This window comes from Monodon monoceros, unplaced genomic scaffold (assembly GCF_005190385.1).
Source record: "Monodon monoceros isolate NGI ecotype Baffin Bay Population unplaced genomic scaffold, NGI_Narwhal_1 Super_Scaffold_21, whole genome shotgun sequence".
NCBI lineage: Eukaryota > Metazoa > Chordata > Mammalia > Artiodactyla > Monodontidae > Monodon > Monodon monoceros.
The window spans coordinates 142,357,820-142,385,746 of record NW_021703778.1 but is presented as its reverse complement, the minus strand read 5'-3'; the positions used below and the strand labels follow the sequence as shown (position 1 = coordinate 142,385,746).

Sequence of the window (27,927 nt, the reverse complement as noted above, 5' to 3'; positions counted from 1 at the left end):
TTTATATTGTACAGTATTATTAGAACTACAATCCATCTACACAAAAAAATTAAAATGGATTGGGAATGTATTTGGTAACAACCGCTAATCGACCACATTATTGCTCAACACTAGAAGGCAATTTGGGAGTATGTATCAAATGCCTTAAAAAGTGCATGTCCTTTTGACCCCGTACTCAACTTCCATAAATTTAATTCCCAAATTTCCAGAATTCATGGTACATTCATACAATGGAATATAAAGCAGCCATTTAAAAAAATGAGGTAGAGTTATGTGTAATTAACCTGGAAATAAGTCCACAATATAATTAGTATAAGAAAGCATTAGAAAACGATATATGACACTTTATCATTTTTGTCCTAAATAATGATAAGTACATAAAGAAAAAAGAACTAGTGGGTTATAGACTTAATTGTTATTACTTCAAAGAGATGAAATCACTGACTTTACCTTTCTACCTACGTACTTCTGTATTGTCAGAATTTTTTTTACAAAGTGTATATAGCTTTTCTATTTAGAAAAAAATGAAAATATTTCCTTTGATTATTTAAGTATCTAATATACATATATATACACACACTGTGTAAAATAAGCAACTACAACACGTCATTCTACTAGCTGCAAAGTATGGCTATGCCATGATTTGTTTAAGCGCTTCTCTATTGTGGATACTTAGATTGTTTCCAAATTTTTGCAACTATAAGCAGAACTTAGATGGAAATCCTTGTGGCTAAATATTTGCACGTATCTTTAATTATTTCTTTAGAATATATTCCTAGAAGTGAAATTTCAGGCTCAAGATGTGGGCACAATTAAGGACTTTTGACCCATATTGCAAAATTATCTCATAAAATGTCAGTGCCAATTTACCTTTTCAAGTACAGTGTGGAGGTAGCCTTTTCCCTTCACCCAGGCCTGAATATTACTATCTCTTTTCCAAGTGTGAACAATTTGGTAAGCAAAATGACACATCATTATTTTTATTTGTATTTCTTTAATTACTAAGGAAAATATCATTCATAGTCACTTATTGTCTATTTGTTATTATTGTGTGACCTGTTTATTGATATCTCTTGCCCACTTTTCTACTAGGATCTCTTTCTTCCTGGTTTGTAAGAGTTTTTTGTCTAATATTAGCCTTTTGTCATTAAGGCTAATATACATCACTTGCCTTTTTGCTTTGTTTAAGGCATTTTTTATGTTCAGAAATTTTTAATTTGTATATATTTTCTCAGCAATAAAATCACTCCGAATTCCAAATTACTGACCTGTAAGTGGGCATTTGAAATATACCCCATTGTACATATAGGGTCTTGTATAGTAACTAGCTACTTCAATGTATGTTCTCATATCTTTTCTGCATGTAAGCTCCTTGAAGGCACAGACCATGACATTTCTTGACTCCACCATAGCCAACCAGCTCACAACCCAGAACATAGCAGAGCTCCAAAATGTCTGAGATGAAAAAATATTGTGTCTGGGACCTGCTTTGAAGCAATCCAGTTTGGGGTGGGAGATGAAAATAGGGTAAAGATGAAACAGAATCAGCCACATGTTAATCATTGTTGAATCTGGGTGACAGGTAGGTACATGGAGTTCATTATACTATTATTTCTACTTTTTTGTATGTTTGAACATTTCCATAAGCAAAAGGAGTTTTTTTTTATGTTTGCTTGATTGATTGGTCAACAGCATCAGAGAGGGGACTTCTGGAATAACAATGGTAATGAAAATGAATTACATATGCATCAAGGACACTTCTGTAGCATAAAAAAGTCAAGAGCACAGGCCTTGAAATTAGGCACAAATCCTTAGTGACCTTGAACATGTTATTCAACCCCTCTGAAACTCAGTTTTCCAGTATAAATAAGGGTATTAATAACTACCTCAAAAGGTCCTAGTAAAGATTAATGGGTGTAAAACTCAGTGCCTGGTACCAAATAGCACTCAATAAAGAGTTGCCATCATTATTATTCAGTGCTGCGTAAGCTTGACAAGCTCTAGCCAACATCCTGGTGGTGGTGATCCCATACCCTTCACTGCTGAAATCGCTGCTACGGCTCTGACTTCAGTTATATTGGGCAGCAGAAAACAGCTTGGCAGAGGACTCGGTAGACCAGATGTCAGGAGTTACATTCCTGATACCCAGAAGAGAAAACAGATAGGACCACACCAAAGGACAAAACCAGTAGCTCCCAATCTTACTCAACAGGTCAGCTAAAAGCCTTAACTCCACATTCCAGTGACGCAACCAAGAACAGGAGTGATGAAGCCCTTACAACAGCAGGTCATTCACAACTTGGACCGAACCCTGGCATCACCTGGGAGCTTGAAATAATAACAATGTCTGGGTGCCTCTCCCAGAATTTGACTTAATGGTCTGAGATGTGGACTAGATATCAAGGTTTTTAAAAACCTAATGTTGTAATGTTTACCACTCTGCTGTGTGAGTTGGGCTGGAGGGTATCGAGGGAAGCGGTCAAGGGGAAACAAATTAGAGAACAGAGACCATTGCATCCCACATGAACCCCATTAAAGGCAACCCAGTCATGTGGTCCCAAGCTGTGTCCCATGCCAGACAAACCCAGTCCCATTAGGGTCCTCTCACTCCCTCCATAAACTTCAAGAGCATGTTACTGAGTAATAATTCACAGGACTAAAATATGTTATTAACACCAGGATGCATGCATGTCAATATTCTAAACAATATTAAAACAATGTATCTGCTCTCTGGGTTTTGGTCTTAAAAAAGAAACAAAAACAAAGAAGTCCAGCTAAGAGACAGTGGAGGCTGGAGGAGGGAGAAAAGCATTTTTTTCTCCTAGCCTTTTGGCAGCCTGTCAGTACAATTGAAGCACACTCAAAGAGGCAGACTCATTTTGTGAAGTTATTGCAGTGTCTTTGATCAAGGGAAAAGGCACATCCATTTCAGTCCCTGTAACGGGGACTGACCAGCTGTCTGGCTTCCTGGCTGCCCACCGGGGTGATCCAGCCTCGAGCCTGCAGACACATGGCAGTGCTTAGTGTGTCAAACAAATGAGGGGGCTCTTGACTGTCTATCCACCCTTTGCTGCACTTCAGGGGCCCCCTCACTTAGCAATTCTGCCTGGACTAATCTGGAAGTTCCCCTCCCCGGCAAACACCACCTGGTCCAGCCTGGCCTCACCGAAACAAAAGCTGGCCAGCGGCTGTCTGTCACGAGGCAGCAAACGCTTCAGAACCAAGGGGGCAGGGGTCAACCGTTCTCATAAGTAACACACTCAGAATTACAGAGGTCTAGAGAAAGGGGGAAAAAAGGATCCCGCCTCCTCCTTATTAGCCCCGTCTCAGCCCCAAACTCAGCTGTGAGGGGTTTGATTTTCTCCCGCATACATGAATTCTCAGCACAAAGATCACCTGCACTCTTTTCACTAGAAAAAATGATGAAGAATTGATGGGGGGGAAGGTTCGACAAAAGACTTTCTTTTCCTTAGGTGACATCATTTGGGAAGATTTGAGCAGTAGAACCAGAGTAGAGATGGGGACAATGATGACGATAATGACAGACATCCATATAGCAGTTATGTGTTCCAAAGATTTTATGTGTTAACTCATTTAATCCTCATCCCAACCCTATGAGGTAAGCTACAGTAATACTCAATAATAGTAATAATAATAGTAACATGGAACACGTATAATATAATAATAATTATTACCACATAGCACGATAATGGAGATCACAGTCTCCATTTTTCACATAAGGGTACTGTGACCCAGGGAAGTTCAGCGACGCGCCTGAGGTGGTGCGTGCATTCATGCCCAGGCCATCTAGCTCCAGGAGCAGTGTGCTAACTACCGCACTAGACTGCCTTCCTCCAGTCTCCACCTCAGAGCCTCCTTTGTTTTTTTTTTAATAGGCATTTTTATTTCTATAGAAAAGAAACAAAACAGTATAATATTCAAGTTAAAGGAGAGAACTTGATTAAACCTCTCAGAATGGAATTTTAGTACATATTTGTTTTTTATATAGATATGAATTTTAATATTTCTATACATTTCATCTAAAATTTTGCACCATACGTTTATTTTATGTATTATGATAGCTACACATTAAAGAGTCACATTTCTGGGAGAATTTTGAGACGGGGTGAAGTCACGATAAAACATGGGACGCTTCACGAATTTGCATGTCACCCCTGGCCATGCTCATCTTCTCTGTATCGTTCCAATTTTAGTACACGTGTGGCCGAAGCGAGCACTCAGAGCCTCCTTTAAAGCTGCCAGTTCAGAGAAGAGCAAGAGTACTGAGGGCTTTGGAGGTGGAGGGATCTGAGTTGGACTCCCAGCTCCCTGGCCACGCTGCGACCCGCTGTGGTTGCATCTTCTGTAAATGAGGACACTAACACCTACCTGGCAGGCTTGTGGTGAGACTTAAGCAAGAGAATGAATAAAAGCACCTCTCACAGGGTGGGCAGCCAAGGTCAGCTTAACCCTGTGGTTCTCGATCCGGGCTGAACACTTTTTTTTTTTTTCTTTTTTAAAACTCTACTTTATTGGTTGTCTTTTAATTTTATTTATGGATTATTATTATTTTTAAACATCTTTATTGGAGCATAATTGCTTTACAATGGTGTGTTAGTTTCTGCTTTATAACAAAGTGAATCAGTTATACATATACATATGTTTTCATATCTCTTCCCTCTTGCGTCTCCCTCCCTCCCACCCTCCCTATCCCACCCCTCCAGGTGGTCACAAAGCACCGAGCTGATCTCCCTGTGCTATGCGGCTGCTTCCCACTAGCTAGCTATTTTACGTTTGGTAGTATATATATGTCCATGCCACTCTCTCACTTTGTGCCAGCTTACACCTTCCCCCTCCCCATATCCTCAAGTCCATTCCCCAGTAGGTCTGCGTCTTTATTCCCATCCTGCCCCTAGGTTCTTCATGACTTCTTTTTTAGATTCCATATATATGTGTTAGCATACGGTATTTGTTTTTCTCTTTCTGACTTACTTCACTCTGTATGACAGACTCTAGGTCCATCCACCTCACTACAAATAACTCAGTTTCGTTTCTTTTTATGGCTAACTGGCTGAACACTTGAATCAGCGGGGAAACTTTAAAAAATACGGAGTCCCGACCTCACCACCCCTCCCATTTCCACTTCCACCTGCCCTCGGTCTGAAATCAGCAATCCCCTGGGCCCAGCCCCGAAATGAAACCTGAAACCCAGTGGACCAGAGGCCAGCCTACTACAGCCTTTGCCCCAAGACTCAGGATTACTGGGAAGCTGTGTAAGTCCTGAGGCCTCTGCTTCCAGCCCTCAGGTAGTAGTCCCCGGACGCTACTCCACTCCACAGAGGGAGTCTGGGCACCAGGCCCGTCCCAAGCAAGTGCTGACCCACCCTTGTCCATTGGTCCTCCCCACTTTCTTAAAGCCACCTCCACCCCTAGACTGTGTCCCCACCTGCAGCCTGAAAGCTTTACCACCCCGTTGTCCCATGCTGCCCGTGTTTCAGTCTGTGCCAACTTCAACATAGCCAGCATTACTTTTACACAAGCTCTAGCCAGCAGATCATACAGGATCAGAGGTAGGACTGCCTGAAAGGAAATTTTAGAATCTGAGTGTATGCACACACGAGTGTACATGCATGCACATGCAGACACCACACACGCACACAGATACCACATACCACACATCACACGCATATACCACAAACACATACACAGGCACCCACATACACAGACAACCCCGCCCACACACGGAAACCACACAACACAGACACACACGCACAGATACCACACAACACACACATACACCGCACACAGACACACACACACACAGACAACCCTCACACACACACACAAACCACACAACACATGCACACAATATCACACACCACACAACATACACCATACGCACACACAGATACCCCCACACACAGACAACCCCCCCACACACACACACAGATACCACACACCCACACATGCACTCACACTCCACAACCCCCAGACACTTTACACTCAAAGGGAGCAGAGCTTTGTTAGAGGTTTGGGGGCGGGAAGGAGGGGCATATAAAATGGGTAGTAATAAACAGTGAAGGGAATATGGGGGTTGCCCATGGAAACTGGCGAGGATAAGAAAAAATAATCAGCCTACATTTGACAGAAGAGAAAAATGAAGACGGCCAGCAGGGAGGATGGGGACCAAGCAATGCCAGTTTCCTGGCTCGTACCTGCATGAGCCTTTCAGGACCCACTGCCAGCTGGCAAGGGGTGGCATGGGGCCCAGGAGGGGGAGGCCGGCCCCAGAAAGCAACATGGAGGGTGTCAGAGAGTCCTCAGCTGTTTCCAGAAAGCGAGGCACTCAGGGCCCTCCTGCTCCCAGGCCCTTCCCCCCAGCCTCAGCCCAGGACCCAGGCCTGAGAGACGTGGCCAAGGCCTACCTGGGTAAAGGAGCCATCCTCGCTGCACTCCGGGACAAACACCGCCTCCTGGGGCTTCTTGGCTTGCTCGAGGGCCTGAGCCCGCTCCAGGCGACACTTGCTCTGGCCAGCGTCTAAAAGAGGGAGGAGTGCATTTGAGATTCACTTGGATCCCACACAGGAGCCATGGACAAAGCAGTTGCTGGTTCTAGAAATGCCGGGGAAAGCACTCTGCCGTGCAGGGGGCCCACACACAGCCAGCTGGCTGTCCCAAGGGCACAAGGGCAGGGGCTGGTGAGTGCCACGTGGCCTCACCTTCCTCTTCGTGGTACTCAGAAAAGTTGGGTGGGGGGTGGTCATATTTATACGAAGGTCTGTTTATTCTTTTTCTCCCAAGTATCCCCAGGCCCTCCTAGGGAAAAAAATGTTCTACTTCTATTATTTTTCACTGGGTTTATTCAAAAACACGCAAGCCCAAGGAGTCTCAAAGATGTTTTGTAGTTCAAGAACTGCAAGCACTTTCTTTGGGAAATCAGAATTCCAGAGCAGCTGGCTTAGCCTCCCACAATTCCTATAATAGCTCTGATCAGTCCAGGGGTCACAAACTCAAATACCTACAGGGCGTAGGAAAGTGATATAAATTAGAGAAGGGGCTGGGCGTGTGAAGAATGGCATTCAGCTTGGCAACACCATAGGGAGTGCTGAGGACTGTGGCAAACTGGAAAACGGGAGGATGTAGCTACTACTCAGCTCCAGCCACATGCTTGCCTTGAAGGAGGGAACTCAGACGTAACATCACCAGAGCTTCCAATTTTTTATGGGAAGTACAAAAATCCAGACTTTTAGGTTGAATTTCCCAACTTTTAAATGCTGTCTCAAATGTTTTAAATATTTTTAAACATGCGAGCAGACCAAACAAAATACATCTGTTGGCCAACAATGTGGAATTCCTATTTAGGAGCCAGCCACAATGTCTTGCCATTTTAAACACCTCTACAAAAAAAATAATAATAAAAAAAAATAAAAGCACTAGCCAAATAGCATATCTCTCTAAGCCCTGGTGGCAGTGTTTAAAAGCCAGAAAAGTACTCATCCTTCACTGGGCCAGTCCTCCTTCCCACATTGCCCGGTGGAAAGGACATGGGGAGAGGTTGGCAAGTGAAATGAACAGACTCATTCTGAGCTCTCCCTATGGGGAGTGCCCCACGCAGGGAGCGTGGTGCTCAGGTATCTCTCCTCTGCTGGGCACGTGCACACTCACCTTTGCATCTACCTCGATGTACCACACCCAGGGTTGGGTCTCGGCACTTGGCTCTCTGGTACTCACACATGGACTCGTAGGACCTGCCGTCAGAGGCACAGATAGGTTTGGGTTGAGTCCTGGAGCAGTGGAGGTTGCACTGAGGGTCACGGTCACTTATGAGAAACTAGGTTGGAAAAAAAGTGAAAGGGTACAGAGGTTACTTTTGCAAGAAAAGTAAGGATGAGTCCATGACTTACAATACTAGTTTGCTCTTGGGAAGCAAGTCCAGAATAAACCCAAAGTTATTAAACCCTAGAAGTGGTAGGAAACTAAGCAGCCACAAACTCTAACCAAGGAAGGCATCCTGTGCTCAGTAATTCACATACAGGATCTCATTAATCCTCACAACCCTATGGAATAGGAACTACCTATTTTGTAGATAAGGAAACTGAAGGCTAGAGAGAGGTAACTTGCCCGGTTTTACACAGCTCTAAGTGGTGAATTTGAACCTAGATTGGTCAGAGGTCAAATCCAAGCTTTCACCATCGGGACAGTTGGTCTCCTGGTCCACGCTGATGGTCTCCGTACTTGGCTCTATTTGGGTACCTCCCCAAACCAAGAACTCACTAGCAATCTCTACTTTCCATCTTTGGAAAGTTTTATTGATTAGAAAGTAGTACTGAGCCCCCAAATCTATCACCTTTCCATTCTGCCCACTGCTCTCTAGCAGAATACAAGTTAAGCAATTTTCTATGAGAAAGGAATTTCCTGATTCAATATATCACCATCATCAGATTGTGAAATGCTGAGTTAAACAGTTTTCTTCACTGCAGGACTTCCCAGACACCTTTGGTACATTCGTACGCATTATGAATCTCCAAGAGGTATAGCAGATTAAAGATACGTAGCTGCAAAGTATTTGCCACTCTTCCTGTTGAGCTGTGGAGTCTAATTCCCCTCCTTTGAATCTGGGCCAGCCTCAGTAACTTGCTTGACCAATAAAATGCTGTGGCAGTGATGTTCTGGGACTTTTGAGCAAGGTTACATGAAGCCTTGCAGTTTCTTCCCGGGCCTCTTGCAACACTCACTCTGGGGGAAACCAGCCACCACGTAAGAAGCCCAACAACACTGAGACTGCCATGCTAGGAGGAAGCCCAAGCTAACATGAGGCGAAACCAAGTGGAGAGAGAAATGCCCGACCAACACGGGCATGGAGACATGTGAGTGAGGAAGCCTTCAGATGAGTCTAACCTCAGCAATCATCTGACTGCAACCGACAGAGATGAGAAGGAGTAACTGCTTGAGAGACCCTGAGCAAGACCCACCCAGCTGAGCCCAGTCAACTCGCCAGAACCGTGAGAGTTAATAAGTTGTTGTTTTAAGCCAATAAGTTAAAAAAATTTTTTCCTATTGAAGTACAGTTGATTTATAATGTTTCAGGCGTACAGCAAGCCATTAAGTTTTGAGTGGTTTGTTACACAGCAATAGATAACCAGATCAAGAGCATATATGATTATGTATCTCCCAAACTTATTTGACCATGAACCCCTTTCCCAGTGGACCCCTGTTAACAACTGCAGAATACAGCTGGAAAACAATAACTGGACAATACAATCCACAACTCACCCCTGCACAGGATCAACTTCCCTCAGGCTGCCCCTGCTTAAAACCCTTGAGTGATGCCCCTCTGTCCCTGGGGACCTTCCCATGGTCTCCTGGTCTGGCAGATCTGACGCTGGGGCCCCTTCTCTGGCCTCAGCTCTTCCTGTTCTGTCCCCACCTTGCTCGCTGCTGGTCGGGCACACTGGCCTACTTTCCAGTTCCCAAATGGGCTACATTTGCTCCTACCCCTGGGCCTTTAGACACACTGCTCCTTCTCCCTTTCCTCCCACCCCTACTCAGATTTGGGTTCATCTGGGAGGTTCTCCCTGACTCTCACAGGTGAGGACAGGTCCCCCTCTAATAACCTCTCACCCCACACTTTTCCTTCAGGGCTCTTGACACAGTTTGATGATGAACTGATTTGTGTGATTTGATTAGCAATGGAATCCCCCACTCTGAGCTCCAAGAAGACAAGGATTCTGTCTCTTCTGTCTGTGAATACACCTCCAGCATCCAACACAATGCTGGGGTACTTGATTATTTGTGGGATGAACGCATCCCTGAAGCAGCCTTTCCCACACAGCATTTACCTCCAAACCAGCTGGTGTGACGTGACAGGCCTGGTCTCCCAGGCTCCTGCCACCCCCGGGGATCACTGGGCCACTCCCCTACCCCACCCCCCATCTCCCTTTCTAAGCTTTCCCCCTCCCTCCCACATTACATGGTGGGCAGAGGTGGGCCACAGCTTCTTGCCCTAGCTCCACTTCAGAACATAAGTTATCTCCGAGGCTGAGAGGTGGGTCTCTTCTCTCTCCATCCCCAAGCCAGGCCCCTCTGCCACTACAGCCCTCTAAGCCTCCGACCCAGTGGGCACCAGGGAAAACTTGGGACCCAAAGGTCCAGCTGAATGACGCAGGCTTGGAAGCCCTGGCTGTGGGCACCTGGATATGCACAGGACCCAGGTGGCTGCAACCAGCAAAGCTGGACTAGAAGTCTCTCTTTTTCCCTCAGACTCATTCCTCATGTGTCTGCAGCCTAGAAATGCAGCCAGACTTGGCTCTGTAGTTCTGCCTGGTGAGCAGCAGGCGCCGGCCAGAGGCTGGGATCAGTGTTCTCACGCTCTGGCTTGCAGGCCAACCAGTAGCCTCAAAGCTGTCCAAGAACAGATCAAGACACTGCTGTCACGCTACTCTCTCCTGGTCCGTGGAAGTCAGGGCTACTTACATGAAGTCAGAGCCTGCTTTTAAGACCTATTTGTTAGTTATTTTGCCATGTCAATCCCCAGGAGCCAGGGAACAGCATGCCCTTTGTTCTCACGATCACACGAGGAGAGAAATATCCGTATCTTCTAACACCTGGGAAAATCAAGGAACTCATCCTTGGTCACAGAGGGATCTGGTTGCCAGACCTTAAGTCTGAAGAGTGATAATAATAAGTGCTGATAATTATACATCACTTACGGTACGTTAATTAATTTAACCTTCCCAATAGCCCTATGAGGCAGGGTACGCTAAGTGTGCGTCAGTGCTGAACTTGACACCCAGGGCCTGGCTCCAGAGCCACGCTTCTAACCACTACACCGAACTGCCTTGAACTATTACAGAGTAACACTGCAAACAGAAACTCTGACCCAATTGCAAAATTGGATTCAGTTTGGGATTAGCAGATACAAACTACTATATAAAAAGTAAAAAAACAAGGTCCTACTGTATAGCACAGGGAACTATATTCAATATCTTGTAATAAACTATAATGGAAAAACAACAAACAAACAAACAACTGGATTCCCAAGTCAAAAACTGTTTACCAAGAGCCTACTCCATGTGAGACACCAACTGCTGAAGATCCAGATAAGACAGCCCTGCCCTCCAGGCACTTTAAACCTACTGTGAGAAGCTCCTCATACAGCTTTGTTCACCTTCAAAATAGAGGAATTGAGGAAGACACAGTTTCTTTTCAAACTCAAAGAGGTTGCCCTGTTGTCTCTTCACAGCTCATGGGAGAGGGGAGCTGCAGGCATCCCTGTGGTGTTGAAGAACAGGCCATAAATTTGGTTTGGAAATGGTTTGCCCTGGGCCAACAGAGATGCCATGGCAGCTCTGCCAGAGACCAGCTTCATAGCTAGGGAAACACTGCCTGGAGAAAGACAGGTTAAAGGCAGCTTCAGACGAAGCCCCACCTGTCTCCACACACAGAGATCCTTCCGGGCTTTGGGACCATTCCCAAAACGGTCCATCTAGAAATGACTGCCCCCAAGGCCAAGGGAAAAAGTTCTGAAACAGTCCAGGACCATTGCTAAAGACCATCTCCAATCATCTGTGGTGACTAATTTTTATCTATTTTAGGAACCAAAAAAGACAATGAGTTCTATAAAATGGAGGTTTTTTTTTTTTTTTTATTGAGGTATAGTTGATTTACCATTTTGAATAAGCTTCTGGTGTACAATCAGTGATACACAATTTTTAAAGATTATACTCCATTTATAGTTATTATAAAATATTGTCTATATTCCCTGTGCTGTACAATATAGCCTTATTTATAAGGCTATATTGTGCAGCTTATTTATTTTATACATAGCTGTCTTTACCTCTTAATCCTTTACCCCTATCTTACCCCTCTCCCCACTGGTAACCACTAGTTTGTTCTCTATATCTGTGAGTCTGTTTCTTTTTTGTTATATTCACTAGTCTGTTGTATTTTTTAGATTCCACATATAAGTGATGTCATACAGTATTTGTCTTTCTCTGCCTGACTTATTTCACTAAGTGTAATACCCTCCAAGTCCATCCATGCTGTTGCAAGTGGCAACATCTCATTCTTTTCTATGGCTGAGTAGTATTCCATTATATTTATATATATATATATATATATATATATATATATATATATATATATATATACCCCACATCTTCTTTGTCCATTAATGACTATGCCCTAATAGGTTCACCCAAACCTCCAGGGACCCTAGGGCATTACTTGGGTCCACAAACACTGCTTGTTCAGCCATCCACTGATCCACTTTTATACTTAACAAGCAAGCACTATGATGCCCCCTGCATGCGAGACATGGGAAGCAGAACACAGCCAGCATAGTCCTGCCCTCAACGAGCTTGCACTCTAGGGTGGAGAGAACAATGACACTGATCGTGCAGCAAGGGAACAGGATACCACAGGACCAAGAGAAGATTTCATTCTTGGGACTCGGCAATGCTACAAAGCCACAGAGTCCAAAAGAACTTTCTGCAGTGATGGACATGTTCTATATCTGTGCCATCCAGTGTGGAAGCCACAAGCCACGTGTGGCTATGAAGCACTAAATCGTAGCTGATGCAACTGAAGAACTAAATCTTTATTTGCATTTAGTTAACTTAACTTTGCATGGCCATATGTGGCTAGTGGCTGCCAGATTGAAGAGCACAGCTATTGTGGGGAAGGGCGGGGGGGTGGGGAGGGAATGGCTCCCCCTCACTGGAGTTTCTCCTAGTTGAGCCAAGCTACGACAGACTGGACCAAGAAGCAGATCCTGCGATAATATCTGCATTTGGAAACTGGACATGAAATCATGAATTCATTATTATGGGTTTCAACAGCAGAACATCCCAGGAGTTCAACACAGTCCACCTGCAGTCACAAAGACAGATTTTTCTTCTCTTCTGGAGACAAGAGGGACAGGCTGCAAGTCCCCAGGACCTCCCATGACTGGGTCATTTCTCTCGGCCCACAGACAAAGCTTGAAGAGTCTGAGTCACCCTGCTGGAACTGAACCCCCGGGCCACAGAAGTCTGTTGTGGGCTCAAGAGCAATCAGAGTTGGTGGAAATTTTTGGTGCTGGGCAGAGGCAAGCTGTCTCCCCGACGAGGCAGACGCTAAACCATTTCCCTCTGGGGAGGAAATAGTATTTTCATAAAAATCCTCACATCCATTCCCTTCCTTCTTCCTCACCAAAAGACAACAAAAACAAAATAATTATGTTAAGTATGATTGTGTAATACAGAAACCAAACAAAAGGGGCCGGGACAATTGTGCATTTGCAAACGGTTCCTATTCCCTCCCTCTCTCCTTGGGGAGTGAGCGATTCCAAAGCAAACACACAGCATTTTGTGTTCTGCTCACATTTGTAAAGTAGGACAAGCACTTGAAATACATAAAAACAATCCATCCTTCCTACTGGAAAAGTAAGCTGCCGATGGGGGCTGTGTTCACCAGAGAAGAGATGGGGATAAATGAAATCAATGTTAGACCTACAGTCCCTTCTGTCTGAAATGCGCACACGTTGATCCTTGCCCTCAGGTTCCAGAAGAGTAGAATGTAAACCCTGCCACAGCTTTTGCTCAGGGAGACCACTCCAGTACCACAAGCTGTGTTAGGTTTGACAGACTGCCAAGTTTCCATGACAATAGAGGGAACAACAGAGGCAGCCTAAGGTTCCATCTGGGAGGAGATGTTCAATTCTTTATAATAGGGAGTTGGTTTCACAGCCTTAACTTCCACCTGTACCATGCTGATTTCACCAGCATCTAAAATTCTAAAAAGGCATCTTGCTGGAAACATGCCTATATCTATATTTTTCCCAGGTATAGAAGAGGGGGCAGGAACTGTACTCTACAACCAGGGCAATGGTTTGGAAGTGTGAGGTCCACAAGTTGGAGGAGCAAGTGGCATTCCCTTTATGATATCAGACTAAAAATCACAGGCCAAACTCAAATAATTTGAGGGTTTTTTTTAAATAAATTCATTCGTAACACAGCTTCGGCTACTCACTTTTAACTTTTTTGTTTCACTCATCAATTGCTGGAAAACAAACCACCCCCATACTTAGTGGCTTCAAACTATTCATCGTTTCTCCCAATTCTATGCGTTGGCTGGGCTCAGCTGGGAGGTTCTTCTGATCCACATGGTTTCAGCTGAGATAACAGCCAGGCTGCATTCATCTGGGAGCATGGCTGGGGCCTGGAGCATACACTGTGACTTCAGGCACTGGTGCCTAGTTGGAGTGCCTGAAGTGGCAGGGAGCCTGGCTGGGCCTCTCTCTCCAGCAGGTTTTCTTCTTTTATCCATGATGACTTCTTTCAATCCTAAATCTCACGTATAGATGTTTGACTTTTTGCCACCAAACTTTCTCCCAAGTTCCAATTCCACACCGCCACTGAAGTCACCATCCTAAGAAGCAAATGCTTTCATGTTTTAAACACTACTGTTAACTTCCTTGGAGCTCCTGCTGCCTTGTGTTCGTATGTCTATCAAAACCCTTGATATACTTCATTATCATTTATGTAGGTACATGTCTAGAAAAGACTGTGTCTTATTCTTCTTTATATACACAGGGCCTAACCCGGTGCCTGATCCAATGCAGTTGTTCAATACATGTTTGAAGAATGAATGGGTGAATATCAAACCTTACCTAAAAGATACCCTTTTTCTATCACTTACTATAAAAAGAGATATTCTTTGTCCAGCCACCACCAAAAGCTTAACACTCTCAAATGCATAGAATAATGGAAGCTGTTGGGTCCCTTTTTTTTTTCTTTTAAGAAAAATCTATCAGATAAAGGAAGCCATACATTAACCATTGGATTTTCCCCTTGAATTTAAGGAAAGGAAAAAAACATCCCTGAGTCACTGAAGAGAATGTAGCTGAGCGGCTGAGACAGTATCCATATACCCACAGTGTCATAATAAGATATCATCAGTAATTGTCCCTAGAATTCATTCCCAGTGAAACTGGCCTTAGCCTGAGAATTTTCCTCACAAGGCCTTGGAAGGCTTTCCACCACCCTGCAGATAAGTCATGTCACCCATAAGTCTGGCAGTCATCTGAGATGCCCAAGGTTGCTAAGCCTGAAGTGAGTTATGTTAAGGCAGGAAACTCTGACAATTTAACAGCCAATGTGATTAGCACTCTGGTTTTTCTGAGCTACCATATGCACGTACTTGAGTAAGAACAACAGCCAGATTCATTTATTAATCATATTTTTGACACCCTGAATGTATTTTTTCCATAGAATCAATGTTATAAATAATGGTGAGCGTCCCAACCCAATCTGCTAATGTCTACTTGGAAGGAAGAGAAGGAGGAGCCCTACCCCGTGTGCCTGCTGAGTAGGTAACGGGCACGGTCAAGGCCCCCAGTGCCAGCCCCCCGAACTGGGCGGAAATCCTTGGCCCCCTTGTGCTGTTCCTTCCTGCCTCGGGATTTGGCGCGTGTGGGCCCTTTTCCCTGGACTGTGCTTCCACCTCATAAACTCCTGTTCATCCTTCAGTCTCAGTGCAGCTGCTGCCTCCTCAGGGCATCTGACTTCTCTGCTAAGCCAGGACCCTGTGATAAGCCTCCACACACCCTGCACTCTCCACTGTGGCCTGGGTCACGTATGTAATTAAATAACCAACTATTTAATTATATGTTCCTTGCCCCTCCTCCCCACTAAGCTGAAAGCTCCCTGCAGGCAAGAACCACACTCTGCTGGGTGTCACCCTGCTGGATCCCCAGTGCCCAGCAGGGGCCTCGCCCAATAGATGCAATAAATATCTATTGAGTGAATGAATGAAGAGTAAACTGAGGCTCGGCCAGGTTGAGCTAGTAAGTGGTAGACCACGCCTCTCAGTCTGACTCGTTGGCCCAGATTCTTTCTGCTACACCTCACTGCCTCCTTCAGGGCAGGATGGCGAGCGCTGAGCCCCGGAGGGTGGAGCTGGGGGCGGTCTGTTGTTAGCTCTGGCATCAGTGGCTGGGGTCTTGGCGGCGGCCCCTCTGGTGGACAGCAGAGGAGGAGGACTCGGCAAGCAAAGGGAGCTTTCCGCAAGGAGGGATTTCTTTTTTCCCCGTTATGTTTGTAAGTCCAAGTCCAGCTCAAGTTTTTAGACCTCAGGCACTAAAGAGCATTTCTGGGAGGTATGTCTGCTCTTGAAAGGGGGAATAGCAGTGCCTGGAACAAAAAGTCGAGAACCAGGGGCTTCCCTGGTGGTGCAGTGGTTGAGAGTCCGCCTGCCGATGCAGGGGACACGGGTTCGTGCCCCGGTCCGGGAAGATCCCACATGCCGCGGAGCGGCTGGGCCCGTGAGCCATGGCCGCTGAGCCTGCGCGTCCGGAGCCTGTGCTCCGCAACGGGAGAGGCCACAACAGTGAGAGGCCCGCGTACCGCAAAAAAAAAAAAAGAAAAAAAAAGAGTCGAGAACCACGTTCCGGACGTCTAGCTGCATGCAGCTCGGCCGCTCACTCTCCAGTCAGGCACTGTCCGCCTCCCGTCACCGGATTCACCATCCTCACAACCAGACTTTGGCCTTTTTCTCCGAGGACCGCGTCTTTGGGAACAAGGAGCCGTTTCACGAGAGAACATCACTCACCCACCCTCTACCTAACCCACCATCTGCCCTGAAAATCCACATCCCCATCTCTGCCAGCTCGCTCTCACCCTTCCCTGACCCCAGAGCCACGGCATTCACACAGGTGCAAAGGAGGGCCTCGATCAGGGCCGGCCTCAGAGTGCGGCTCCCGGAGATGGAGGAGGGGAGATAAGGGAGGTCAAAGGGAAGGGGAGGTCTGCAGTGTCAGCGGCGTCTGCTCTTCTTCTCCACACCTCCACGAGCGAGGCCTGACAACAGCACGCCCGATTAAAGGGCTTTTCACGCTGGTGAGGGAAAGCAGACGTCCCCCTCCAGCTGTTTGGCAGCTGGAACCACTTCTGTTGCTTTAGCCAGGAGAGGCCTGACCCCTGTCACCCCAGCCCCACCCCCTCCCCAAGGGAGGAATTTCGTGGTCACCCCAGCCTGTCCACCCAGTTTCCCTCCTCCACTGCGCCCCCCACAGTACAGGGATGATGGAGCAGGACCCAGGGGACAAGGCTGTCTTACACCAGGTGCCGTTGTGGGGGAGGGGTGGGGGAGGGTCAGTGGGTTTGACATAGCAGCTGGGACCCTGGATGGAAAGAGGCACTAACAAGGTTGCAAAGGTAAAGCTTCTAACTCACACAGACCCTGTCCACGCCCCCAAACCATGCCCCATGTCAGTCTATTAGAAAGGTGGGCATAGATCAAGTGTGGGTTAGGGCCCAGGTCATCAGATTTCCAAAATATGAAGCATTCTTCCAAGTGAAAGGAGCCAGACTCAAAAAGCTACATACTGTCTGGGTCCATTTATGTGACATTCTGGAAAAGGCAAAACTATACGGATAGAAATCAGATCTGTGATTGCCGGGGATTGGAGGTAGGGGGAGAAGTATGAGAGAATGGGAGAGGTGGAAGTAGTCTCTATCTTGATTATGGTGGTGGTGATGGAACTACATAAATTTGTTAAAAACCATCAAAGTGTACACCTTAAAAAGGTGAAGTGGGGCTTCCCTGGTGGCGCAGTGGTTGAGAGTCCGCCTGCCGATGCAGGGGACACGGGTTCGTGCCCCGGTCCAGGAAGATCCCACATGCCGCGAAGCAGCTGAGTCCGTGAGCCATGGCCGCTGAGCCTGCGTGTCCAGAGCCTGTGCTCTGCAACGGGAGAGGCCACAACAGTGAGAGGCCCACGTACCGCAAAAAAAAAAAAAAAAAAAAGGTGAAGTGTACTGTGTATAAATCCTATCTCAATAAACAAAAAAGAGAAAAGCACAAAACTAAAGAAAAACATCAGACCTCCCATAGGTACACAAAGAGGTTTCTGGAGATTTCTCCTCCCACCCCCTTCAATGATCAGGAGTCAGGCTAGGTGCATTGGGGGTTATGAAAATAAACAGGAACAAAGGCCCTGCCCCCAAAAGTGGATCCGGTTGCCAAGACGGACATGTGTACAGCTAACTCCATCAGGACATCATTTTCAAAACCAGCAACCAGGAATCAAAGCCTAAGTCACAAACAGACAAAAGGACAGACTATTTGAAAATGGGACGCCAGGAAGTCCAAGATGTGAGATGGCTAACTCTTTAAGAGAGAGAGGAGAGGAGAGGAGAGGAAGGAAAAAGAGGCATCCATTCAGCAAAGAATAACTGAGCACCTATGCTGAGTGTTGGGGACAGAGCAGCTGGCCCCATGTTCTGAGGGGTCAGAGCGAGAGGTTAATGCAGGCTGCAAGGATGCAGGAGGATTTCTCAGAAAAGGGGCCGTGACTGGGTGGTAAAGGATTTCGACAAGCAGGAAGGGTTGTTAAGGGCATTCTAAGCAACAGCAACAGGTACACAAAAGTATAGAAGCAAATTCGAAAGATAGTTTTGAAATGACCATTTATGGAAGACATAAGGCTTTACGGCCAGGTTTGGGGTGAGATCATGGAGGGTCTTAAAACTCCCATTTACCTTTTGTTTCCTTAAAGAATTGGAAGCCAGTGAAAAAAGTAAAAGACAAGATCAGACGTGAGCTTTAGAAACCTCTGGCAGGGATGCGAAAGACAACAGAGAGACTGATTAGGGGGTTACTATAGCTGAACATAAAAGCAGGAGGAATTTCGAGAAGAGGGGGCATACATGAGCCAAGGAAGTGGCTGAGTGAGACAACTGGGTGAGATAAAAGCACCAAGAACCAAATTGCTGTCTGTGGGGAGTGGGATTGCGGCCCGGTGGAGATGCTCTGTGTTCTCCATCACAGCCCGGAGGGACTTCCGCGAGGCTAGGAAGGGAAAGGCCGGGGGCGCGGGGCAGGGGGATGCCACAAGCACGCGTGTCGGCAAGGAAGAAGGAGACACGGAGAACAGGTAGAGATGAAAATATTTCTTTGAACGAGCGGGATCCCTTAGCTTAAAAACCGTTTAGGTTTTAGCCCTCCTCGATCACCGACAGGGAGACAAGCCTTCTGATCAGAGGCACAAAGCATTTATTTTTGTTTCCCGCTTGCAAGACCCCAGTCACTAAATTCTAGCCAATGGAACTCAGGAAGCGAGGGCATAGAGAAAGTCACTCGCCCATCCCCCCACCCCGCATCCCTCAAACTCTGCCACCAGTGTAAATAAAAACACCTTGCTCTCCAAATCAAATAAACAGAGTGCTCTTCAGGACCCAGATTTTTTTTTTCAGTTCTCTCAGCCCATTAGCCCCGGAAAAAAATAAAGGTTACGTTGATGATATTAACAAGGAACAACAAAGTGGTCTTGTACTCAGGGTGCATCCAAGAGATGGTGGATTACAAGAGAACTCAGACTTGGGATGCAAAGCAAAGAAGACAGCGAAGGTGTTCTTAAGTACCTGTTTTGCTCTAAGTGCCAATTCATCTCAATGACACACACGTCTGGCAGTCAGCGTTTGCTAAATTAGCACTACCTCTCTACCTGGCAAGAGCAATTTATTCCACCAAGGCTAGTGGTTCCTTACAAGGTTATCCTTGGACACTCCCACAGGCTCTGCCCAGGGACATGCTTCAAGTTTCCAGTGGGTATTACTAAGAACGGAACTATCTCACACATCACTGAGCATCCTGGCTAGTGGCGATGGGGCCCAGACACGACTCCTGCACATCCTGGCCCTGCCCCACCATACTCAGTCCCACCCTCACTAGTAGCATTTTATGCCTTGTGATGTGTGACATTTGGTTTATAACCAGGGGAATGAGTAAGGAGACTGGTCAGGACTGGGGGTAATGACTACGGTGAGAGATGACTGGGCTTGGTCCTGATCCAGCTGGGTGCTGGGCAGTGACTGAGACCCTCTGGCTGGAAGGACAAGGTCCCCAAACAGAACTGTTTTCACAGGAGGCTTGGTGAGATTCTGGGAAAAGTAGGAGATGCAGAATCTGAAAAGGGTGTGTTCAAGAGGTTCCAGACCACTTTGAGAGATTCTAGGCATACACAGAGCTGTTTCAGGGCCTAGGTGACAAAGAGACACAGAAATGAGGCAGGACCTTTCCCCATCTCTGCCTGAAACCCAGCCCTGCTCTGGCAACTGAATCAACAGCTTTGGCAGCAGCTGGAGATAGCTGCACTGGCACAGACGCGGATGTTCTCATTATGGGCACTGCCAGCAATGAGGTTCCTCTGGGCAAAGGGTAAAATTATGACTAGTTTGTGGAAATATGTAAAGCACCCCAAAGAAGGGACTGAGAGGAATTGCCGTTTGAGTAGATGAGGGTCTTGTAGTCATTGCAATTTGGGAGTAAAGCTCAATGTGTCACCATTTTGTCCTCAACAGACAGAAGAGACCTGGAAATACCAGTTCTAAGAAAGACGCTAGAAGGAGTGCAGGCCCACTTAGCAGGCTGCAGAAGTCAAAAGAAGCAGCCTGAACTTAAGGAGAATTTGCAAAGGCCAACTGAGCATCCAGAAATCCATTTTCCAAAATGGCCACACTTGATATGGTTGTCAGGCTCCCAGGCTGGTCAACAAAATGCCTCAGTACCTCATTATGTGGCTAAAATAAAGCAACTAACACGCAGCCCAGAACAGAGGGGTGGGAGTCAGGTAGTCCCCCAAATGAAAGGGCTGGGCAGCTGAACCTGTTCGTGAGCTAAGACCTGAGTGTGTCCACTGTACGGACACACGCACATGTGTGTGCGCACATTCGCACACTTACTAAGAGCCCTTAGCAAGTAATCTTTTGCGGGGCGCAATTATCACCCCTGGTTCAAGAGTGCAGAGTGAAGAACATTAGGGGAGAAAGCTGCTAGCTAAGTTACGTGCAAAAACAATGACTCTGGAAGTCTTTGTTTTCCTCTCCTTGTGGATTTGCTCTGTGCTGTCAGCTGTAAGTCCTTCAACACCACCAAATGTTCCCCATAGGAGGGGAATGGACACTGTTTAGTGAACCCCACAGCACCTAGAGAGGTCACGATCAGACACTCCTGCACCCAGAGAGGTCACGATCAGACACTCCTGGTCCCCTCCCCCTGACAATGGGTGAGTTGTGCAGGTGAGATCCCCAACCAGCTTCCTGTCCACACCCCTCACACCGAGAGCCCGCAGCATCCTGTGTGGTGGAGAGGCCCCAAAGCCCCCTTCGGGACTGAACCCCTTAACCTGAAAAACAGACCCTCGTCTTGGCCGCGTCCCCTTCCTCATCTTGCTAGAGGGCCACCTTTAGCCCTCACCATCCGCCACTTGGGATTCTTGATGCTGCTGCTGTTAGTTTTCTGCCCTTAGAAGATATTTGTCCACTTGCCTATTCTGCAGTGAGTCCTCCAGCCTTTTCCACTTACTGCTCCCCTTATCACCACAAAAGGGCCCCAAAGAGCCTCACCACAGCCCACCCAAGATAAAAGGCTTCCACACAAAGTATAAACATAACGGGAAGGAGAGGCAGGAGTATTACTCCCAGCCCCTGGGAATTATTCCATGGCTCCACGATAACTAAATGGAGAAACTGGTATACTTTCAATGTCACGGGATTATCGCGGAGGAAAATGTCATTTTAATGCCCATTTCGCTTGGGCCAGATACTATGGCATATACACACAGGCGCATCTTCGTCTCTACTTACACAGTGGAGCAATTTATATTGACAAGGGAGATAACAGAGGAAGAAACGTTTTATCCACAGCACTTGAGGAAATCCACTCCCTTACAGCACTAAGCCCTGGGGATGAGAGCTGAGCAAGTACAGACTAAAACAAACAGAAGAGGAAATCCCAGTCTTGCTATGTCATCGAATTATGTCGGGGCTATGTGTGCTTAAACTGTGTGTTTCCTTTTATTGCTCTTTCCACTGTCATCTTGAGATCCTGCTGCAGTATGCTGGGCTCCAGATCACCAAACACCAAACACACAAGCATAGACACACACACCCAATGCCTTTAAAGTCACTTACAGACAAGAGAAGAAAGAGGTGGGCCCATGTGGGACTGCCATGTGCCACGTGAAACCTGATGCTGTCACATTGTCTCGGGCTGAAAATCCCCACTGCGTAGCTCAGACAAGGATTAATTACTGCTGTCCAGAGCCCGGGCTCACATCTTACTTCACACAAGTCTGAGGCTGTTCCGGGCAGGAGAGAAATCCTGCCCAAACTGGGCCAAGGAAAAGTCAATAAAACCATGTCAAATTCTACAGGCAGGGATGGTCTTGAGTGGAAACCCAGAACAAGCCCATTCCTGAGAGAGAGAGACCGAAAGAATGGTTCTTCCGTTTTCCAACCCTTTTAGGTCCCGGGCACAGAGAAAGTCTTTCTTTTAAGGATAAAAACTTGTATTTGACTTGTGAGGACCTTTTTCTTTTAGTCCAGACATTTATAACCCTTAAGTTCAGATCTCCCTCAAATGTTGGATGAGGTGACCTGATTGAGAGGACATCTACCTTTGCACTTAGCAGATCCCATCAGGTAAGCAATCCTGTGGAAACGAGGCAGCAAGGGGCAGGCTAGATTTACTCAGCAGAGCCTGCAGGGCCCACAGAGCAAGCCCGCCCACTCCCAGGGAATGGGACTCCTCCTTTGTGCTGTGAGGTGCAGTGCCCACAAAGACTGCGCACTAAAGACTGTTAATCCAGGCCTCAAGGGCGGTCTCAAGGCCAAGGAAATGCTCACAATATAAAGCGAAATAAAACCAAAGTAGAATATCAAACATATATATGTGTGTGCAGATAGATAGATAATACTAGAGAGATAGATAAATGTGCACGTATATATACACACACATACATACATGCATATACATAATACATACATGTACACATGTTTACTTAGGTATATCTTCCTTCCACTCCAGAGAGAGAGAGAGAAAGAGAGAGGACAAAAGATAGAAGGAAATACACCAAAATGTTAACAGTGGCTATCTCCGAATGCTGGGAATATAGATGTGTTTGATTGGTATTTTCCTTTTCACTTTTCTTTATTTTCCAAGGTTCCTACAATATGCTAGCTTCAAGGGAGTTTGAAAGGGAAGCACACACAAAACTCCACTGACCCAGGCCTGCCTCTTAAGCAAAGTTGCCTTCAAAACTCTAGCCCAAGCTCTGATGTCACCTCAGGATCATCAAAGCCTGAGAGCCAGAGGTCCACCCAGGCCAGGCACTGGGAGGAACTTGCTCTAGCTGGGAGTGGGAGGGCAGGGTGCCTTCCTCTGGGCTTCTTTATCTCCTGGCGTCTGATCAGATTTCCTGTTCTGCACCACACACACAGCTCTCGTAAAGAAGACACAGAACAACTCAGCATCCTTTCCACGGGGTGTCATGCTGGGCCGGATGATCCCAGAGCAGCATCCATCCAGGCAACAGCCTTGTCACCATGTCATCTCCTGCTTCAGCTCAGGTGGCCCAGCCAGTCTCCAGCCTTCCCGACTGAAGGAACTCTGAATCTCACCCATCGGAATGAACTCTAATCTTCCAGTCCAAAGCGATGTAGTGACAGGGTTTTCCAGCAGCCTTCAGCAGCCTTCCAAAGGCACACATGTAGCTGGCATCAACCATCACACTGCAGGGTGATGACGGGTGGTGAGTATGCTGTCATCTGTGGGGATGCGGGAGGAGTGAAAATCCATGGCTAAAAATGAGGCCTTGGGGGGACAAGCAGCTGTGGCTTCAGGTATGGGAGGGAAAGAGAGGGCCATCTGCTCTCCCATCATTCCTGCAAGATGCCTTTTAGAACAAAAATGTCCTTGCATTTCCTTCCTTGCAAAATGAATCAAAACTTGCAAAGTAGTTCTGTATCCTGGCTCCACAAATTGCCGCATTCATTCATGGGATAAATATTTACTAACCTTCCTATGGACCAGGCTTGGTGCTGGGCACTGGGCGCAGTGAGGGCCACAGTGATATGGTCCCTGCCCTCGAGGGCTGCGCTGAGTCTCTACAACCCTCCTGCTCATATTTCACATACAGATAATGTTCTTCTAGAGCCTAGGTACCCCCAAGCCCTACAGAGTCGAGACCCAGGCACAGATCTCAGAGTCGGAATAAGTCAAAGTAGGACATGCCACCCATACGTAACAGACTCCTCGGGGAAGGTTCTTCTTGGTCTGAACCCTAACACGGCTGATCCCACACACAGAAGACAGTGCCATTCCTGAGCTTATCCAGAGAAACAGATCGGGCCTAAAGAGAGCCCAGAAAACTGGCTATTAGAGGGACTCATGAGGCCCCCAGACCAAGTCCTGACGTTGCTCAGTGTCAAGATCAGACAGTGTCAAGATCCAGGGGAGACTGCCTCCCAGCCTGGCCTCCAAAAAGACAGGGCTAAGGTAATGTGCTGGAGCGCTTGAGGAAACTGTTCTTCGTAGGGCAAGCAGAAAAAGACAATTTCCCAACTGCCCCTTTTTACCTGAATAGAGTGTGTCCTCCCAAGTCTTAACGCATTTAAAAAACATTTCTGAAGAAGAAGCATCTTTACTTTAAATAGATTCTCCATGCCAGATCTAAATCTGTTGGGGTCTCAGTATCCACCAGAAAACTGCCTAAAAACCCTATATTTTAGTGTGGAAGTTCCAAGAAAGAAGACTATATTTATCTAACCTAGGCTATAAAACACCTAATTGCACAGCTAAAATTTCAAAGCACTCTAAGGGAAAGTTGGAGGGGATGGGGCCATAACAGAAATAAATTGCAGGGAAAAAGAGAGAGGGGGTTCTCATTTGTTGTATTGACTTCTATGTGCGAGGTACAGTGCCAGGCGTCTTGCATAAATTATTTTCAGTGGCCCTGACAACCCAAGAGATAATACTTCGCATCCTGCTTGGCAGGTGAGGAAACTGAGGCTCGGAGAAGTTAAGCAACTGCTCAAGGTTACACAGTCAGAATCCAAGCCCAGAGCTATGACTGCATAATATCACAGCCAGCAAGGACCAGAGAACCGTTTGAGGACCCACAAGAGTTACCTGATCTAGCCTTGGCCTACATAAATGCTCAGCAATCCGAAAAATGCAATCTGACGTGGCTATGTCCTCACACATAACTGAGTAAAGAAGATGTAGACTTCTAATACCCTGTCACCACAGTCTCACTGCGTCCCACCCACCCCCTTATAAAAGGATGGGACAGGAGGGCAGTGAGGAAGAGTAGGACTAAACAAAGACTCTGGATCCTTCACAGGCCGCAACAGCTGGTCCCCAGAGGCACTTTTCCCAGTACCCCACACTTCCCACCCCTGTGGTCTAGCTCAGTCCCATCTTCCCAGCTCCTCCAGCTGGATTGGGGGCTGCTCTGTCTCTCTCGGGGAGCTGCTCTCTGACAGAGTCAGGTGAAAATAACGGGGGTAAAGTTCAGAGTCAATGCCATTCTATTTCTGATGTGGGGAAAGGGGGTTGTCCTTCTTTATGAGTCCGGGGGAAGATGGATGACAAACTAACTCAATACCCCAACTGTCAGGCAGCTGTGACATTTGTAATAGGAACCAGATCTGAGCCTTTCACAGAACACAGCAAAGAAGGTTCTATCTGTAAAGTGCTCTGTACCCGGCAGAAAATGCAGGTGTTAAAGGCAGAGACTTTGAGTCCCGGGATCCAGTCCCTGGACTGTGGACTTCGGTCAAGATACTCTATGAGTCTCAGTTTCCTCATCTGTTAAGACTGGAAATGTAGCAGTTCTACTATCAAAAGTAAAACTGAGAATAAAAGAGTAGGTCGGTATCTTAAAAGTTCTTGATAAATCTTAGCTACTACTATATTATTACTTCTATTATCAACTAAATCAGGGTTGTTCAAACTGCATTCTGAGTTTCACATGTTCTCACTAAAGACCCTTGGGGACTGTTTGGCAAAAAAAGGTAAACTTTGGATATTTTGTGAAATTGGCCATTTTCTTTGTATTTTCCATTTGTGTGAGTGCATTTCTTTCTAATTTTATAGTACAGTGATTTTCAACTCACAGCAGTATCATCCAGAGCCATGGCAAAAAGAAGTGGAAAATATTTAAGTTCCAAAAAGTTTCAAATTAAAGAACAGTGCCACAATTACTAACTATAATCAAAACGTCTTTATGGAGAGGGCAACAATGAATATTTTTCAATGGGAGAATAATATTCCTAGAAACCCACAATTGCCATCTGACTCCCACAATAAGTAAATACTCCTCCTCCAAACACTCTATTTAGACCTCATTCTTTCCAGTAAGGGTCACTGGCTTGAAGAGTACGATAAAAACTTAAACATTCATGTTGCAACAAAACTGTACCCTTTTTTGCTTGCGCAGAGGGTACAGCTTTGTTGCAACATGAATGTCAGAGAAGCATATCACTTTTAAAGTTTCGCTTTGTACATCATAATATGTGTGTCCCCCTACACACACTAAAATATGGTTTGACTTAATGTAAGAGTGCCATGTATTCAAGAAGTCTCAGAACTGCTGCCCTAGGCTGGTCTGGTCTTATGTGGCTCATCTCACAATCGCTCAGAACTCCTTGTGGGGTGAACAGAAGGTGACAGTAGGAGAACCAATATCCCCATCTCCCCAAATCTTTCAGCCCCGCCTGACAGAGCACTTTTGCCCCCTCCCTTCATCCTCCCCATCCCAGCTCCTGCGGTCACCAGGAGACAACCGACACGGCCCTGCCAGCCAGCATCTCTCATCTTCAGGCCCAGGGGTTCCCAAAGCAGAAGGATCAGTCCCCAGACCTACAGAACGGCCCTTGAATGAACAGAGCAGCAGAGGCCCACTGGATGCACCTAATCTGGCCATTGCGAGCGGGGAAAAAGGGCTGCACCCATGTGAACAATGCTACATCTATAACCCAAATGGGTACCGAAAGGCTCCTCTGGCTCCCACTACCCCTTTCCTCCTGACTCCTTTGTTTTTCCCGTCTCCCACTCCCTTCCCTCAGTGCCCCCCAGCCCACCCGTGGGGAGATAGGGGAGCACGGGGTTGGGGACAGGGGGAGCAGGCAGTAGTCTGAAAGTGTGCTCCGAAAGCAGCCCGAACAGCAGAGGAAGGTCACCCCTGGGGCACAGCCTATTCTAGCTTGGCAGGCATGCATTCTACTGCAAAATACGTCCCACCTACTCCTCAAATAGGCCCTTTGAGAGGCTTTGACTGTTGAGGAGCTAAACCCGTGGTTCCACACATCTCTGGCAAACCAAAGCCCTCCCACTTCCCTGGTGGCCAACTTGAGTTTGGGGAAATGCGGGGATAGTGGTGAAGAGTGGTGTTTCCATTCCTTTGAGCATGCCAGCACCTTCCAGCACCTTCCAACGGCCGCACACCTGGCTGCTGGCTGATGAACAGCTCACGTTTCAGGGGACAGGATGGCAAAGCCACTGTTTGGTTGGGGACGCCCAGAACATGCAAATGGCTCTGAGGCTTTGGCCCTGGCCAGGTTTTGCCCCCCACCGGCCTCCTCTCCCCTTCTCTCCCCACCCCTTGAATCCAGTTCACTTACGGCCACAGCAAGGCTGGGTAACAAGAGGCAAAAGCCAAGAAAGCCCTGAGCCAATGACAAGAAGCGGCAGTGAAGAGGCAGAGAGCCTCTGTAAACAGGAGGCTACGACCGGACATGGCCGTTTTCTTCTTCATCCCCTTTTGCTGCTGCCACTGCTGCCACCACATACCCTGACGACATTTCGCAGGAGAATTTTCTCTTATTTTTCGTAAACGTTATAAGACCTAGTACTGCTACAGCCTTCCCCAGTCATCGTTTCGAAACATCTGAAACATCTAACTGCCGTCTAGAAAGCCTTCCTTAAGTCTAATCTAAATCCCTCACAGGACTCCCCTGGTTGCACAGTGGTTAAGACTCTGCGCTCCTGACGCAGGGGGCCTGGGTTCGATCCCTGGTCAGGGAAGTAGATACCGCATGCATGCCGCAACTATGAAGCCCGCGGTCGCACCTAAGACCTGGCGCAACCAAATAGATAAATAAA

At 46.8% G+C, this 27,927-nt stretch overlaps 1 protein-coding gene and 1 non-coding gene across 5 annotated transcripts in view; both read right to left on the bottom strand.

Moving 5' to 3' along the window:
• Positions 1–27,927, bottom strand: part of SMOC1 (SPARC related modular calcium binding 1) — a 150,809-nt gene that overhangs the window by 78,625 nt on the left and 44,257 nt on the right. For all 4 annotated transcript variants that reach the window (XM_029237733.1, XM_029237734.1, XM_029237731.1 and 1 more), the window contains exons 2-3: positions 7,666–7,831; positions 6,426–6,538 (exon numbers count right to left, since the gene is read on the bottom strand). In XM_029237733.1, the coding sequence (XP_029093566.1) occupies positions 6,426–6,538; positions 7,666–7,831 (279 nt within the window). The remainder of the gene's footprint in view (positions 1–6,425; positions 6,539–7,665; positions 7,832–27,927) is intronic.
• Positions 4,139–4,240, bottom strand: LOC114905284. Its single transcript, XR_003796138.1, has one exon. It is a non-coding gene; the product is annotated as a U6 spliceosomal RNA (small nuclear RNA).